Source organism: Macrotis lagotis, chromosome 4 (assembly GCF_037893015.1).
Source record: "Macrotis lagotis isolate mMagLag1 chromosome 4, bilby.v1.9.chrom.fasta, whole genome shotgun sequence".
NCBI lineage: Eukaryota > Metazoa > Chordata > Mammalia > Peramelemorphia > Peramelidae > Macrotis > Macrotis lagotis.
In genome coordinates this window covers 222695749-222710512 of record NC_133661.1, presented here as the reverse complement: position 1 = coordinate 222710512, position 14764 = coordinate 222695749, and the positions used below count along the sequence as shown (strand labels likewise).

At 36.8% G+C, this 14764-nt stretch overlaps 1 protein-coding gene across 2 annotated transcripts in view; it reads right to left on the bottom strand.

The window, feature by feature from the left end:
• Positions 1–14764, bottom strand: part of RIN3 (Ras and Rab interactor 3) — a 146268-nt gene that overhangs the window by 85587 nt on the left and 45917 nt on the right. For both annotated transcript variants that reach the window (XM_074235435.1, XM_074235434.1), the window contains exon 3: positions 5142–5259. In XM_074235435.1, the coding sequence (XP_074091536.1) occupies positions 5142–5259 (118 nt within the window). The remainder of the gene's footprint in view (positions 1–5141; positions 5260–14764) is intronic.

Genomic DNA, 14764 nt, shown 5'->3' with positions numbered 1-14764 from the left:
GTATAAAAATTACAAAGAACAAGCATGGCCTAAAAGAGATTGGAGAAAACACTTCCACCTTAGCCTATTGCAAAGGTGCTAAGTTCATTATATGTATTCTCAGAATATTTCAATTTATTAACCATTTATGCTGATTTTTTTCTTCTATTTTCCTTTTTTGTCTAATAAATGCTACTTGTTATATAGGAAGGCTTTAGGAGAGATAGCAGAGAGATAATCGAAATTATGGTGATGTAAAAAAATTAAATTAATAATCTATTACATGATTTATATAAATATATAAATCAAAAATTAATAATAAAATCAATTTAAAACAATAAAAACAAAGAAATCATACTTGTCATATAAAGGAACAACCTAGAATAATTAATATGTTATTGGGAAACCAGTTTCTTAAAGAGAAAAGCTGTGGCTTGGGGAGAGTTTAGAAGAGTTTAAGAGAAGAAAGAACCTTTAAGGGGAAGATTAAGTTTTAGGAGGAAAGATTTTTATCCTTATGAGTGTCTGGGAAAGATTCCATTCTTTCTCCCTGAGTTGGGGGAAGGGGTGGTGGGTTGGACATATGGTGGTCTCAATCCCATCCACCATCTTGTTAAGACTTCAACCCTAGACCAAGTCTACCTGAGAGCCCACCTGCCCGTTGGGGGGGAGGGGATAGACAGGAGAGACTTTAAAGGGAAAGAAATCCCTCCACAGAGCTTTTGGAATGTGAGTGCTAGATTTTCTGTATAAGAAGTCAAGAATGTGGACTTCTCTCTTACTGCAGACAGCTGATGGGGGCTCTGAACAAATCGCAATGGTGGGCCTTATTGTAAGGTAACTTATTGATGAATAAGATGTGTTGGTTTTTTTTTTTGCAAGACAATGGGGTTAAGTGGCTTGCCCAAGGCCACACAGTTGGGTAATTATTAAGTGTCTGAGGCTGGATTTGAACTCAGGTACTCCTGACTCCAAGGCCAGTGCTCTATCCACTGAGCAACCTAGCCGCCCAGAATAAGATGTTTTTATCAGTTATGTGATTCTTTTGTAACTGCAAGGAGATTATATTTGCAATATTTAGCTATCTATTGTAAATATGTTATTTAAATACTGTATTGTTAAAGCCTGGGATTAATGTGATTGCTTTGAAGGGCAATAAGGAAAATATGAAAAAGTATGACCCTTTCTGGGAGAGATATGTGGGTTCATGAATAATGTAATAATGGAAGGATTGATTTAAAAAAAAAGTCTAGTAATTTGTGTGTTACTCTGTTACTCTTATTGCTGTTCTGTTATAATGAAATTAATAATGCATGTTGGAAATTTAAAGCTACCTAAGATGTTTTAATGGTTTTAAAGAATTCTGAAAAGTAATTTGTACGTTAGGGGACACCTGGGTTCAGGTCAGCCCTCAGATACTTAGTGATTGCCTAGCTGTGTGACCTTGGGCAAGTCACTTAACCCCAATTGCCTTGCCAAAACAAAAATAACTATTTGTATGCTGAGGATGGCTAGTAGGTAAACAAGTTTATGTATAGAAGTTTCTAACCATATATGTGTGTGTGTGTGTGTGTGTGTGTGTGTGTGTGTGTGTGTGTGTGTGTGTGTGTGTGTGTATATATATATAAAATATATCTGAATATGTCCAGAATATATATATATATATATATATATATGTATGTATGTATTCCAAAGCAGTGGTTGTTTGCTTTGAGGTAAAAGCACTATATAATATAGGAAAGATAAACACAAGATAATTTGATATTTCTCTATGCAATCTCCTGGACAAAGGAGGCATTTATTTGTTGTAAGGTACAACAGACTAGAAGGAGGTTTCTCTAGCCAAGGGGAATCTGATATACAATCTTTATATACAGATAGAGTAGATATGATTTCAGAAAAAGGGCTGTCTCTAGTAAGAGGTAAGAGACAGGTCTGCAGGGCCAGTCATAGTTAGAATACATGGTTTTAGGCAAAGACCCAGGAAGGATACTCAGAGCTTTAGGTAGGGGTTTCATTAATTGGGACTACATTAAGATTATAATTGGAATTTGGTGAATTGTATTCACTGTAAGTTCTAACTAGGTAAAACAACTATTTTAGATCACAGGACTTTTAATTGATTTTCTCTTATGTCAGATACCAGGATGGTCAACAAAAAGAAATGCTACTGGATAAATGTCATGTTCTTGGAGCCAAGGAAGACAAGGATGTCAGGTGACCGGGATGGGCAGCCGAAGGGGCGACTTCTCAGTATGGCTGAGGTCGGACCCCTTTGACCTGATTTCCCCAAAATGACATTTGGATAATATCTCACCTGGAAGAATAAATCTGGCCTAAGACATTTGAATTACCCACATGACCTGCCTGGACACTGACATTCAATACTTATATCTGTAAAGGAATTTTCCTTTAATGTCCTGGATCTTTATAGTTAGTTGCTAAGCAAACTAAAAAGGTTTTAGGTGAATTGGATCTAATAGCCAGAGATAGGTTAGGTGTCTGGCTCTGACACCTGCTATCAACTACATGATAAAGTAGGAACTAAGTTTCCTTAGCTTTTTGTGTTGGAGGGGATATTTAGGTAAGGAGAAGAATGGGAAATTCTTAGGATAATTACAGTTTCAAATTCTAGTTTAAGGAAAGGAATGTGAGTTAGATAAGTACACCAGGAAAAAGAAAATGTGGGAATATTTGGGGAAAAAATCATTTTGGTTAAGGATGTAAGAGTCATTGTAATGGGAACAAAGGTTAAACTTGTTTTATTCTAAACCAGATGTTGGGTACTCTTAGAACAAAGATGACTGTTGAATGTATATGTTACAAGCTTGTGAGTTTGCTCATGTAGTAAAATACTAATGGAAGTTAAAAGTGTTCAAGTGAAATATGTGTGTCAATATGGCAGTAAGGCAAAATGTAAATTGTAATAAGCTCCAGAATCTCATTGTTTTGTGATGGAAGACATGCATTTTGAACTGAATTAAGATGTTAAGCAGTTTCTTTACCAGAAGACAAGTAGTCACCAGAGCTGGAGAGGACTTTTTGGAACAGATTCAGAGGATGCTGAAGGGCATTGGATGCCTCCAAAGGAGAAGAGAAGGGAAGAGGAGAAGAGTATAGAGGAGACACTGAATCAGTTCTGTCTCTACCATCTCTCACCTAAGTGTACATTGTTTATCTGTAACTTCTCCTTGACTCTGTAAGGATGACACCCCTACTTATGCCCTTCTCTTTATGGAAAGGAAGAGGGGAGGCAGGGTGAAAATGTTCTACATTGAGAAAGAAAGAGAGATTAGTGAGTGGCAGTGCCCCTGGGTCTAACCTAGATTCTCAGTCCCTGATCAGAGGTGCACTGTGGCACAGGGTTCTGATCCAGAGGAGAGAAACATCAGTGACATATGACTGACTTGACTGGCCAGGGTATTTACCTGGGGAGTAGAATATGTCTGAATATGTCCAGAAGCAGGGTGCATATATTCTGGATTGTACAATTTAGAGATAGGTGGCCTCAGACTCATGTGAGATTAATGATGGTACCTGGATCCTTTGTAAAGATGTGCGAACTGGGGCATTTATTAAGGGAAACTGATTGTGAGTTAGTATGGACTTGCAAGGAAAGTGCAGAAATGGCCATTTGCAAGAAAAATTATTTAAGGAACATCACTAGGTATATTAGCTATTCTTGGGGTTGATCCAATGACACAAAATCAGGAATTTAGTTTGATCACTTTTGGAGCCAGAAAGACCTTTCTAAAGACTTTGGTATAAAACTTAAAGTGGAAGGAGGTACAGCAACTTTGGAAATGTACCTGTTATCATGGTGATTATAGGGCTTATCTAAAAGGGTCTCTGGGAAATAAGGAGGTGATCAGGGAGTTGTTATTTAGACTTAAGGGCCAACTCAGAAATGTGAAGAAATCTCAACAAAAGAGGAGAGATTGTGTGGGATAAAGTTTTGAGATTTCTTCAGTAAAATATTACAGATTGAATCTGGTTAGCTATGTGCCCCACCTCCCTTGACAAAGTAAACTTCTGGGATATTGTTGAAGAGTCAACTGACTTCATCTTATCTTTTGATGTTTGGAGAACCATTCAATTCCTGGGGACTAAAGAGATAATCTGGTTTCGGTTTGAATTTTATGTTCTTTTCCCTAGATTAGTTTGCTTTGTTTGAATTCTATGTCCCTTTCCCTAGGGTAGTTTGCGTGTTTAGATTGTAAAACCGCATTCCTCATTAATGAGGGTGGGTCAGTTGGGGGCAGGGGATCCCTTTAGGATAAATGTGATTCTTGAAACTTTCGCTTTTGCCTCAATCTCTCTAATTGGTTGTGGCCCGTTTCTCGAGAAAGCCTTCTCTTCGTAAAAAAAAAAAAATAACAAAAAAAAAACCATGTTATTGGGAAACCAAACTAAGAAGCCAATTTCATCATCTTTCTTTTGAAGACCTGCTTTTGAGTCACTGCCAAACAATAAATAAGGAGAACCTTCTAGCAAATATCTAGGTTCATAGAATCATAGGATTTAAAGTTAAAAGGGACCTTAGGAGTTATTTAGTTTAACACATTCATTTTATAAAGAAGGTACCTGTGAAACCTGGCATCATTGTTTGACACAAGACTCAATTTAGTCATCTTAAATCTAAACCCTGATCTTTGAATAATGCTATTTTTTTCAAAGTACTTTTGCACCCACACTGTCCTTGTGCCTTAAAAATCCTAGGAGCTAAATTAGAAAAGGAAAATAATTTTTATGGTTATTTGCTAGGGGAAAAATTAGTTCTGAGAATCAATGACTTGTCCAAGGTCATGTTGTGATTTAGTAATGAAGCAGAGACCAATACCCAGTCATCCTGTCTCCCAATCCAATTTTCCTGTCCCTTACATGCCTACTTTCTTACCTTTGGTTTCTTGAAAATGAAAGGAAATTCTATAGAGGCCATACTGAGGCAGAGAAAATAACCCAAGACATTGGCAGGTACAAATTAAACTGATGCATCAAATTTGACTTGAGGCCAGAGGAAATTCTGGTCAACTGTGACTGCTAAAGACATTGTTTCTCTCCAATTTAAACATCATCAAGTGCTTGTCAGTGAGTAACTGTGGTTAGAAGGTGGTTAATGTAGCTTGTTAGTCCAAGGACAGAAAAAAAGTTTCTATACTTACTTGACTTTTCTTCTTTAATGGTGTATTCCAGCACATTTGAAAGAGTCTCATTCAGGGAAGGGAAATGAACTGAGAGGATCATGTGCTTGAGATTATTCTCCCGCCTGACCAAGAAAATCTAGAACCCAAGGAAAGACAGGATTATGTTTTCTGAGCTGGAAAATGAAATTCCAATTTTTTTTTAAATAAAGAAAAATGTTTTCCAGATTGCCTTCAAATAGGGAAAGAAAGAATGCAGGAGGGCAAAATAGTCAACTGAGAGAACATAACTAGGTTCTGACCCTACCTCTGTCACTAACTGTCCTGGAATACTAGAAATACTACAGCACCTCCTCTGGACTTTATTTGCTCTTCTATGAAGGAATTGCATTAGATGGAAGCTTTATTTATTTATTGTTTGTTTGTTTCTTTGTTTTTGCAAGGCAATGGGGTTAAGTGACTTACCCAAGTCATACAGCTAGGTAATTATTAAGTGTCTGAGGCTGGATTTGAACTCAAGTCCTCCTGACTCAGGGCTGGTGCTCTATCCACTGCTCCACCTAGCTGCCCCTAGATTGAAGTTTTTAACATCAGACAGGCGAATTTGATTTTTCAATATAATCGTAATACTATGCATTTAAAAACATTGTTCTAAGGAGGAATCCAAAAGAATTTGCCAAACTGCCAAAGGGGTCCATGCCAAAAAAAAAAGTATTCAGATTTGATTGGTTTCTAGGCTCCTTCTAGCCCTGATATTCTATATTCTACTTATTGCTTGCTACTAATACATACATACATACATATATAACTACATATACCAATATATATTTTATTCTATTCTATTTTATATTTAATATAAGTATTATAGCATTACATTATTGACATTGGTAATAGAGAGAAAAAATGAATTCTTATTCTTTTTTGACCTTTAGTAAATGATAAGAAAATATCTTATAGTGGAAAAAATATTGGCCTTGGAGACAGGGAATCAAACTGTGTAACATGGACAAGCTTGATCTCAGTTTCCCCATTCATAAAACAGGGCTGATAATACTTGTAGTAATTACCAATTAGTATTAATGACCTAAAAATCTACTTACTACTTATTATCAAGTCATCCTGGGTATTAAAAACTCTGGTATTTCTACCATATTATCCAGATCTCAGACTCTGTCTGTTTTCCAAGGAGCAGTCTGAAAAAGTTCAGAGGCTAGAACAGATTTTTCCCCCCAATAGTTTAAAGACCTTTTTAGAGAGAAATAATATCCCAACCCAATGTAACCAACATTTGGATGCTTCCAATGTGCTATAGGACATAGTACAAATATTATTTAAAAAACAAACTAGTTCATTGTGAGAATTAAATGAAAACATATGTGTGTTCTATAAATTTAAAGTTACATTTTATGAAATGCAAACTCTTTGGTGTATCATTGAAAGTGGTCTAGCTTGAATTTACCAGACTCATTAACTACTGGTTCTTCCTGCTTTTATGCCTTTGTCCAGGTTGAGAGCCTGAAATAGGCTCCCCCGCCCTCCTCACTTTTTCTTCTTAGAATCCTTATTTTCCATAAGGGCCCAACTCAGGTACCACTATTCTCTTTGGGAAGTCTTTTCTAAACCCTGATTTTTAGTTCTCTCTCTCTCTAGTTCTGTCTCTGCATGTCTCTCTCCCTCAAACTGTTTTGCCCTTACTTATCTGTTGAAATATTGCTTTTTCCATCCTATCCCCTGAAAGTTCCTTGCATATAGATAGAATCTTAATTATTGACTGTTTAAGGAATAAATGAAATCTTAGAACTGTAGACTCTTAGGATTTGGGATTCATGGAATCACGTAATGTTACAGAATTTTCATAATTATAGAACCACAGAATCTTAGAATTTTGCTTTTTGCCACTATCACTTTTATATCTGCCTTGGGCATGCCCAGTATTTCCTGCCTGGAAGTCTATTTGGAAAAAAAAAATAGGTCAGGTGGGGGTTATAACAAATGAACCTCTCAGGTTCCCTTCTAGTTCTAAGAATCGATGACTTGTCCAAGGTCATGTTTTGATTTAGTAATGAAGCAGAGACTGATACCCAGTTATCCTGTCTCCCAATTCAATTTTCCTGTCCTTTACGTGGCTATCTTCTTACCTTTGGTTTCTTGAAAATGAAAGGAAATTCTACAGAAGTCATACTGAGGTCATATTTTTTTATGCTCATCTCTTTCTCCTAAAAGAACCTGAAGAGTATGTGTACCAGGCTCGAATACGGTTGAATAGTCACCCTTTTGGTTAGTAGTATCATATAGTACTTCCTCTTTAGCAATAGGTCTTGCAGTCATATCTGCTACCTATCTCTGAAAGTTGGGTCTTCAGAATATAGCTAGCTCCTTATCTCCCCCAGAGGCACAGGGAAATTGGATGGTTGGACCAAGGCACACAAAGAGTCAACTCTGGGAACTAGATCAGAACTCAGTATGGGCTATTTCTTGGAATGATTCCATTCAAAGATTGGTTTTTGGTCTGGAGAAGATCATAATCCAGCGGATAGACTGACTTTTTTTTTTTTAAGGTTTTTGCAAGGCAAATGGGGTTAAGTGGCTTGTCCAAGGCCACACAGCTAGGTAATTATTGTGTCTGAGGCCGGATTTGAACTCAGGTACTCCTGACTCCAGGGTCAGTGCTCTATCCACTGCACCACCTAGCCACCCCAAGACTGACATTTTAAATCAAGTATTAATAAAATGCTCTTTGCTACTAGTCTAGTACTGAACTAATCCTCATGCAGATAAAAAGTAGATGACACATTTCCCTTCTTTGGGGAACTTACACCATCATTGGGGAGGTAAGGATGACAGATATGCAGTAACTAGAGAAGAGTAAAACAAAAGTATATATAAAGCATTTGCTCCATGGTTTGATATGAATGATTCAATTAATTCTGTCCTTTTTCAATCATGTCCAACTCTTTGTGAGCTCTTTGGGGCTTTCTTGGCAGAGATCCGAAGTGGTCTGCCATTTCCTTCTCCAGTTCAGATGAGGAAACTGAGGCAAACAGGGTTAAGTGATTTGCCCAGGTTCACACAGCTAGTAGTTCCTGGGATCAGATAAACTCAGGAGTCAGGAAGACCTGAGTTTAAATTTGATCTTAGACCCTTACTAGCTATGTGATCCTGGACAAGTCACTTAATCTTGTTTGCCTCCAAAAAAAAGAAATTTTCTCTAAAAAAAAAAAGTAATATGGGGAAAAATTGGGAACCAGAGAGAAAATTAAGATGGACTAAAATAAGGATTCTAAGTTTCCAACAAGATTTATTTCCCTCATGTTTCCTCAGTCCTTTTTTTGCTGAGTGACTTCTGCACAGAGAGGATGCCTTTCTAGTAGGTGGTCTGAACATATTTCCTTTGGGAAAATATTAAAGAAGAAAGCAAAGCTGCAGGGAAGCTAAGAGAAACCATCATGTATAAAAGTGAAAAATTTTAGTCAGTAAATAAGCTGATTTTTCTTTCCTTCTCATAAAAAGAAGGGGGAGAGCCCCTTCATTAGGAGTGAGACACACAGAAAAAGATAGGATGAATGAGCTGACTTCAGCTGTCTTCAACAGACTTTTTCACTTCATTTCAAATGAACTCAATCAATTGCTTATGGTTATTAAAAATGGGAAAATATTCATGAGCAAATTTCATTTCCTAGAATGGACAATGGAAAGGACAAAGGGAATCCCTGTCCTTAGAGGTGTGCAGTAGATAGAGCACTGGACCCCGGAGCCAGGAAGCCATTTATTATCTGTGTAATCTTGGGCAAGTCAATGTTTGCCTCATTTTCTCCATATGTAAAATGATGGTCATAATACTACCTCCCAGTTGTGAGGATCAACTATAAAGTGCTTAATTCATTGCCTGGCACATTGTTGTTGTTGATCAGTTGTGTCTGAATGGCCATGAAGCAGTATAGAGCTTGACCAGGCCTTGAAGATGCCAAGGTCTTGTTCTGGACTCTTCATGCTATGAATCACAGCATGCCAACACAATGCATGGGTTTTTCCTGACAAAGATGCTGGAAGTAGTTTGCCATTTCCTTCTCCAATGGATTAAGGCAAAGAGAAGTTGAATGACTTGGCCGGGGTCAAACACCTAGTGGTACCTAGTAAATGCTACATAAATGTTAATCATTATTGTTAACTATTAAATGTTAATTATTATTATTATACTTTACTCTCTTTATGGCTCAATAGGTCTAGGGAATGGGCTTGTGATTTCATAAGTATAGGGAAGTTTGATTGGTGAGAAGTTTTCTTTGCTCATACAGTTCAGCACCTTCCCTATAGCTAACATTGAGAGGTTAAAGTTTCTTTCCCAGGGTCACATAGTATATGTGCTGCCAAGTCAATTCTCTATCCATTATGCCACAACTACCATTACTGTGACTAATAACAGATAATAACAAGAAGATAATATTTGTAAAGAATTTAAACAGTATCTGATACGTCTTTAGCACAGTATCTGATAACACAGTATCTGATACACAGTAGAGGTTATAGAAATGCTAGCTATTATTATTATTATTATTATTATTAATGGCAATAGGAAATGAAAATAGAAAGGATCATCAATTTTCCTGGGCCAGATCACCTCCTTGATTAAGCAGATATGAGGGATGTTAATAAACCATAACATCTAATCTTCCTTCTAAAGTGAATTGCTTTTTCATGATGATGTGAGAAGAAATCTTTGTGTTGTCTATTCCATCTGTTATTTATTTACTAATTGTGCATGATGGAGTATTACAGAAAGAGTGCCAGACTGGGAGTCAGGACAGGTTTCAGTCAAAGCTCTGTGGCTCCTTAGTAACTGACTTCAGCAATTGGTCAACCATGCATTTATTTAGCATCTACTATGACCTAGAAATTGTGCTAGATAAATAGAATACAAAGACAAAAATAGTTTATTCCATCAGGGGAAATGACCATTACACATATAAAGTAATATACATGGGAAAGGTAAAGTGATTTCAGGGATCACTTGAAGCTGGTCAAGATTAGGAAAGGTCTCAAATTGGAGCTGACAGTTCATCTAAAAGCCAGTATTTATACATTGCTTTAGACCTAAGTCTCCTTATCAGTAAAATGAATGATTTGAACTATTTTTATGATTAGTGAGGCCTTTTCTAGCTCTGAAAATTCAGTTCCAGATTGGGTGAGACCTGCAATGAATTCTTTTAATTCTTCTGGTCTTGCCCTCTGAAAAAGGGGAGGCAAGTTATAAACTTATAGAATGTTAAAACATAGAACATAAACCTTAGAGATCATTCCACTATATTATAAACTTCTTGAGGGCAAGGACTTGGGATTTTTTCTTGCCTCTTTTTGTCTCTCTAACTCTTAGCACTGTGCCTAAAAAATAGTAGGTGATTAATAAATATTGATAAATCACTTAATCTCTTCATTTTACAAATGAAAAAACTAAAATCTAGATTTCTCTCAACTATACGCTCTCACTAGCTTCCTGGGCAAGTCACATAAACCTAATTGTCTCAGTTTCCTCATTTGCAAAATGAGCCAGAGAAGGAAATGGCAAACCACTCCAGTGTCTGCCAATAAAATCCAAAAAAGGGGTCATAAAGAGTTGGACACTATTGAAAATTAACTGAACAACAATATACTTTCTCACTACTTGCAATATTTTCTTTAGACTCTTGAAAAGAAAGGACTTTTATTGTCTGTTTTTCCTTGTTCTAATATTAAAATCAGCTGGCATTCATTCCCTGTATACATATGGCCTGATATGAACTGCAGTCCTACTGGTTGGGTTTTTTTTTTTACTATTTCAACTTACTACAATTTTTTGTATGCACAATTTTTCATGTCAAGAATAATATGTCTCCAGTATAACAAATAATACTACTTTTTACAGATTTCCTTTAAAAACTATTTTTTGGTATAAAGTCAAGAAAACTTTTTTTAACTGTCTTTTAACAGATTAGATGAATTAACCAATTAGAAAAGAAAAGGAAACTATGTCTGGTCAGTTGAGAAAACAGACATAGACTTGGATTTAGGAGACCTAGACTGGAGTCCCTTCTCTATCACTAATTCTTTGTGTGAATAGGTCACTTCTCCGGGCCTCTATTTCCTCATTTAAAAGATGGACTGAACAATGATTTAGAAGGTTCATGCCTGCTATGGGATTATATGTTCTAACATGCTATATGCTAAAATACTTTCTAATGTTTGCCTTCTATGTTCTACATGTTATAGAATCCCATGTTTTAAGGTCTCTTTAAGCTCTCAATTCCATGAGTCCTTTCTCGGAGTATTTTTAATTTTAATTTTTTTTTATAATTGCTATTCAGTGCTTTACCCTAAATGAATGAACCTTTACTGGTGGAGTTTTAGGCACTAAGTGATAACTCATGGAAGAGACATATTGGGGTTAGGGGAACTTTCAAGCCCCTCTGAAATCATACCAGGTAGAGAACCATTTATTTTGAGTAGGTGGCCACCTTTAACAATTTATAATATCACTGTACTGAAAAGGTGAATGGTGCCCAGATAAAGATAGCCGTTGCTTGCAGAACAGGTTAACCTCCTTTGTACGTGACTTGAGAAACCTAGGATGATCTCTTTGCCCTCTCCCCCAGTGCTTCCTCCATTGACTGATTTTTGAATTTTCGTCATTTAGATCACCATCCCTTTAAGTTACAGGTTTTTACTACAGTTGGAATGTAATTACTCTCTGGTACTCACTTACCAGAATTTTTTCTATCATGAATTCCTTTAAATAGTAACCAGAGTTCTGGACTAATGACTTGCTGTGTGTTCCAGGTCAGATTTGGATGGACAGCCAGTGACTGGAGGTAGTTGGCCTATTTCAATCTTTCTAAGTCTCTCCATAAAAATGCCCATCTGCCTTTACGTCCAGAAAAACTCATTCAAGAGGGAATTAATTTTTATGGCCACAGAGGTTGGTTATTTCTACATTTGGAAGCCATGGTTGTTATTAGTTCCCAATGAGTCATCCACTGTTCACTTTAGCAGACCTATCTTGCTGACTTTCTGGGGCAAGAGGGAATCACTTGGGCTCCCATTAGATCATAGTTTATTTCATTTATTGATTTAATAAACATTTATTCATCACCAACTATATATAAAATATTGTGCTCTCCCCTTGGATCTGTTTGGAGCTTATGTTTGTGGAGGGGAGACAGGCTTATAAAATCATAATAAAAAATAGATGAAATGTGAACTCTATAGAGAAGTACAAAGTTCTATAAGAATAAGAATTCTATTTCTTATGATAGATACAATGTCTTACCCAGTAACTTGGTATAACATATCTGACTACAATTGCCCAAGTGAACAACAAGATTAGCAATATAGCCCTGAGAGTGACACACTTACTAATGCCTCAGGTAGGTCTAGTTGCAGGATGGCATGGCTCAAGTGGATAGTGTTAGACTTAGATCAGGTAGACACAGGTTCAAATTCCACCTGAGATGCCTAAAGGGAGTTGAGCAAATTAGGCAATCATCTAAATTCTCTGAGCCCCATTAATCTGTAAAATGGGGAGATTAGCAACTGTGATACTAATGTCATGAGAATCAAACAAGATAATACATAGGACGCATTTGCAAGTTTTACAGTGCCATATACATAATTGTCCATTTTGAATAATCTTCTGCTATACTTTGAGAGCTCTGATTCACAAACAAAAATAGAATTTCTTTCCTTATAATGTTTCCCTCCACCACTCTGAATACTTTCCTCAGACAATTGAAAGGAAGGAAGGAAACAAGCATTTATTAAGAGGTTGCTATGTTCCAGGTTTTGCTAAGCACTGACCAAATATTTCATTTGATCCTCTCAATTATGAAGTAGATGCTAAAGTTATCCTCATTTTACAGTTGGGGAAACTGAGGCAGACAGGTTATATGATTTGACCAGAGACAGACAGAGACATGGGAAGGTGTAGGAAGCAGGGGATGGAGAGAGGGAAGGAAAAAAAAGAGAAAAACAGAGAGGGGGAAAGAGAGAGAGGGAGATTAAAGGGAGTTAAGTCCTGAGAGCAAAAGAGAAAAATTTCTTTTTTTTATGGTATCATTTGCTATTTATCCTGAAGGAGTGGATTCCAGCACCAAGTACAATAACTAATAATTGGTATTTAATAAATGTTTGCTCATAAGATAGGTTAATTGAGTAATAGCTTTCTATTAATCAGGAAGAACTGATTTCAAAATCCATCTCTCATACTTACATAGCTGTGTGATCTTGAAGGGATCATTTTATCTATATTTGCAAAATGAGGATGAAAGGGAAGTTAGTTCTGTGTGGTGTGGTATATAGAACACTAGACCTGAAGTCAGAAAGACCTGAGCTCAAATTTGGTCTTGGACACTTACTAGCTGTGTGACCCTGGATAAGGCAATTAACTCTGTGTGCCTCAGTTTCCTCATGTGTAAAATGAGTTCAAGAAGGAAATAGCAAATACCAGTATCTCTGCCAAGAAAACCCAAATAGGGTCATGAAGAGGCAGATACTGAAAAATGACTAAACAACAAAATTAGGATGATAATTTCTATAGTACTCATTTTTTTGAGGCTCAAATGAGATAATAAAAGAGGAAAGGGACTCAGAATGCCTGGTTTCACATCTTGATTATTGCTGGGTGACATGATGGATAGAGTACTGGTGCTGGAGTCAGGAAGACCTGAGTTCAAATCCTGTTTCAGGCATTTATTTGGCTATGTGATCCTGGGAGAACTCCTTAACCTGTCTTCCTCAGTTTCCTCATTTGTAAACATTTATTAGCTGTGTGACCTTGGGCAAGTCACTTAACCCTAACTGCCTTGCATTCAGGGCTATTTCCAGTCATACTGATTCTTATCTGACTACAGAATCCAAATGGTTCTGGAAGAGAAAATGAGACTACTGACTTAGCACAGCACCCCCTTACTAAAATCCAATTCGTGTGCATGTCACAGAATTACCTCCCCGATGATATGGTCCTCTAGGAGAATGAAGGACTATCAGGATCATCTTTTGTAAAATGGGAATAATAATAGCCTCTGGTTTTGTTCTGAAGATAAAATTTGTAAAGTACTCTATAATCCTTAAAGCATTATGTAAATGCTAGCTATCATTAATATCATTATTATTATTACTAGTTGAACAACCACTGATCTGACTCTCTGTTTCTTCGTTGTATGAAATGGGTATAGTACATCATTCTAAGTAAAGTACTTTTTGCAAACCTTAAAGTGCTACAGGAATGTGAGTTGTTATTGTGATTTCTATTATTCCAGCTGCTTTGACTTCCTTCCCCAGTAGGAGCTAGAGGGGTGTGGTTCTCCCAAGACACAGATCTCATATTCTTACAGACAGGTACAGAGAGCCATTCTTGGATACTTCTGCAGAATGTTGCTCCCTCTCTTCCTCTTGTTGCTCCCCAATTCTCCCCCAAGAAGAACTTGGGAAATGAACTTCTTACTCCTCAAAAAACTATCATCTTTGGAAAACTCTGTGCTGCTTTTTCATACCCAGGATGAAGGACTAATTTTACTCCTGATCTTCATGAGTGGGGAGGAAGAGTAGACAATACCCTCATTCAGGCAATTGGACAGAAATCTGATTTCCAAACAGAATCAACTTTTCTACTTAGA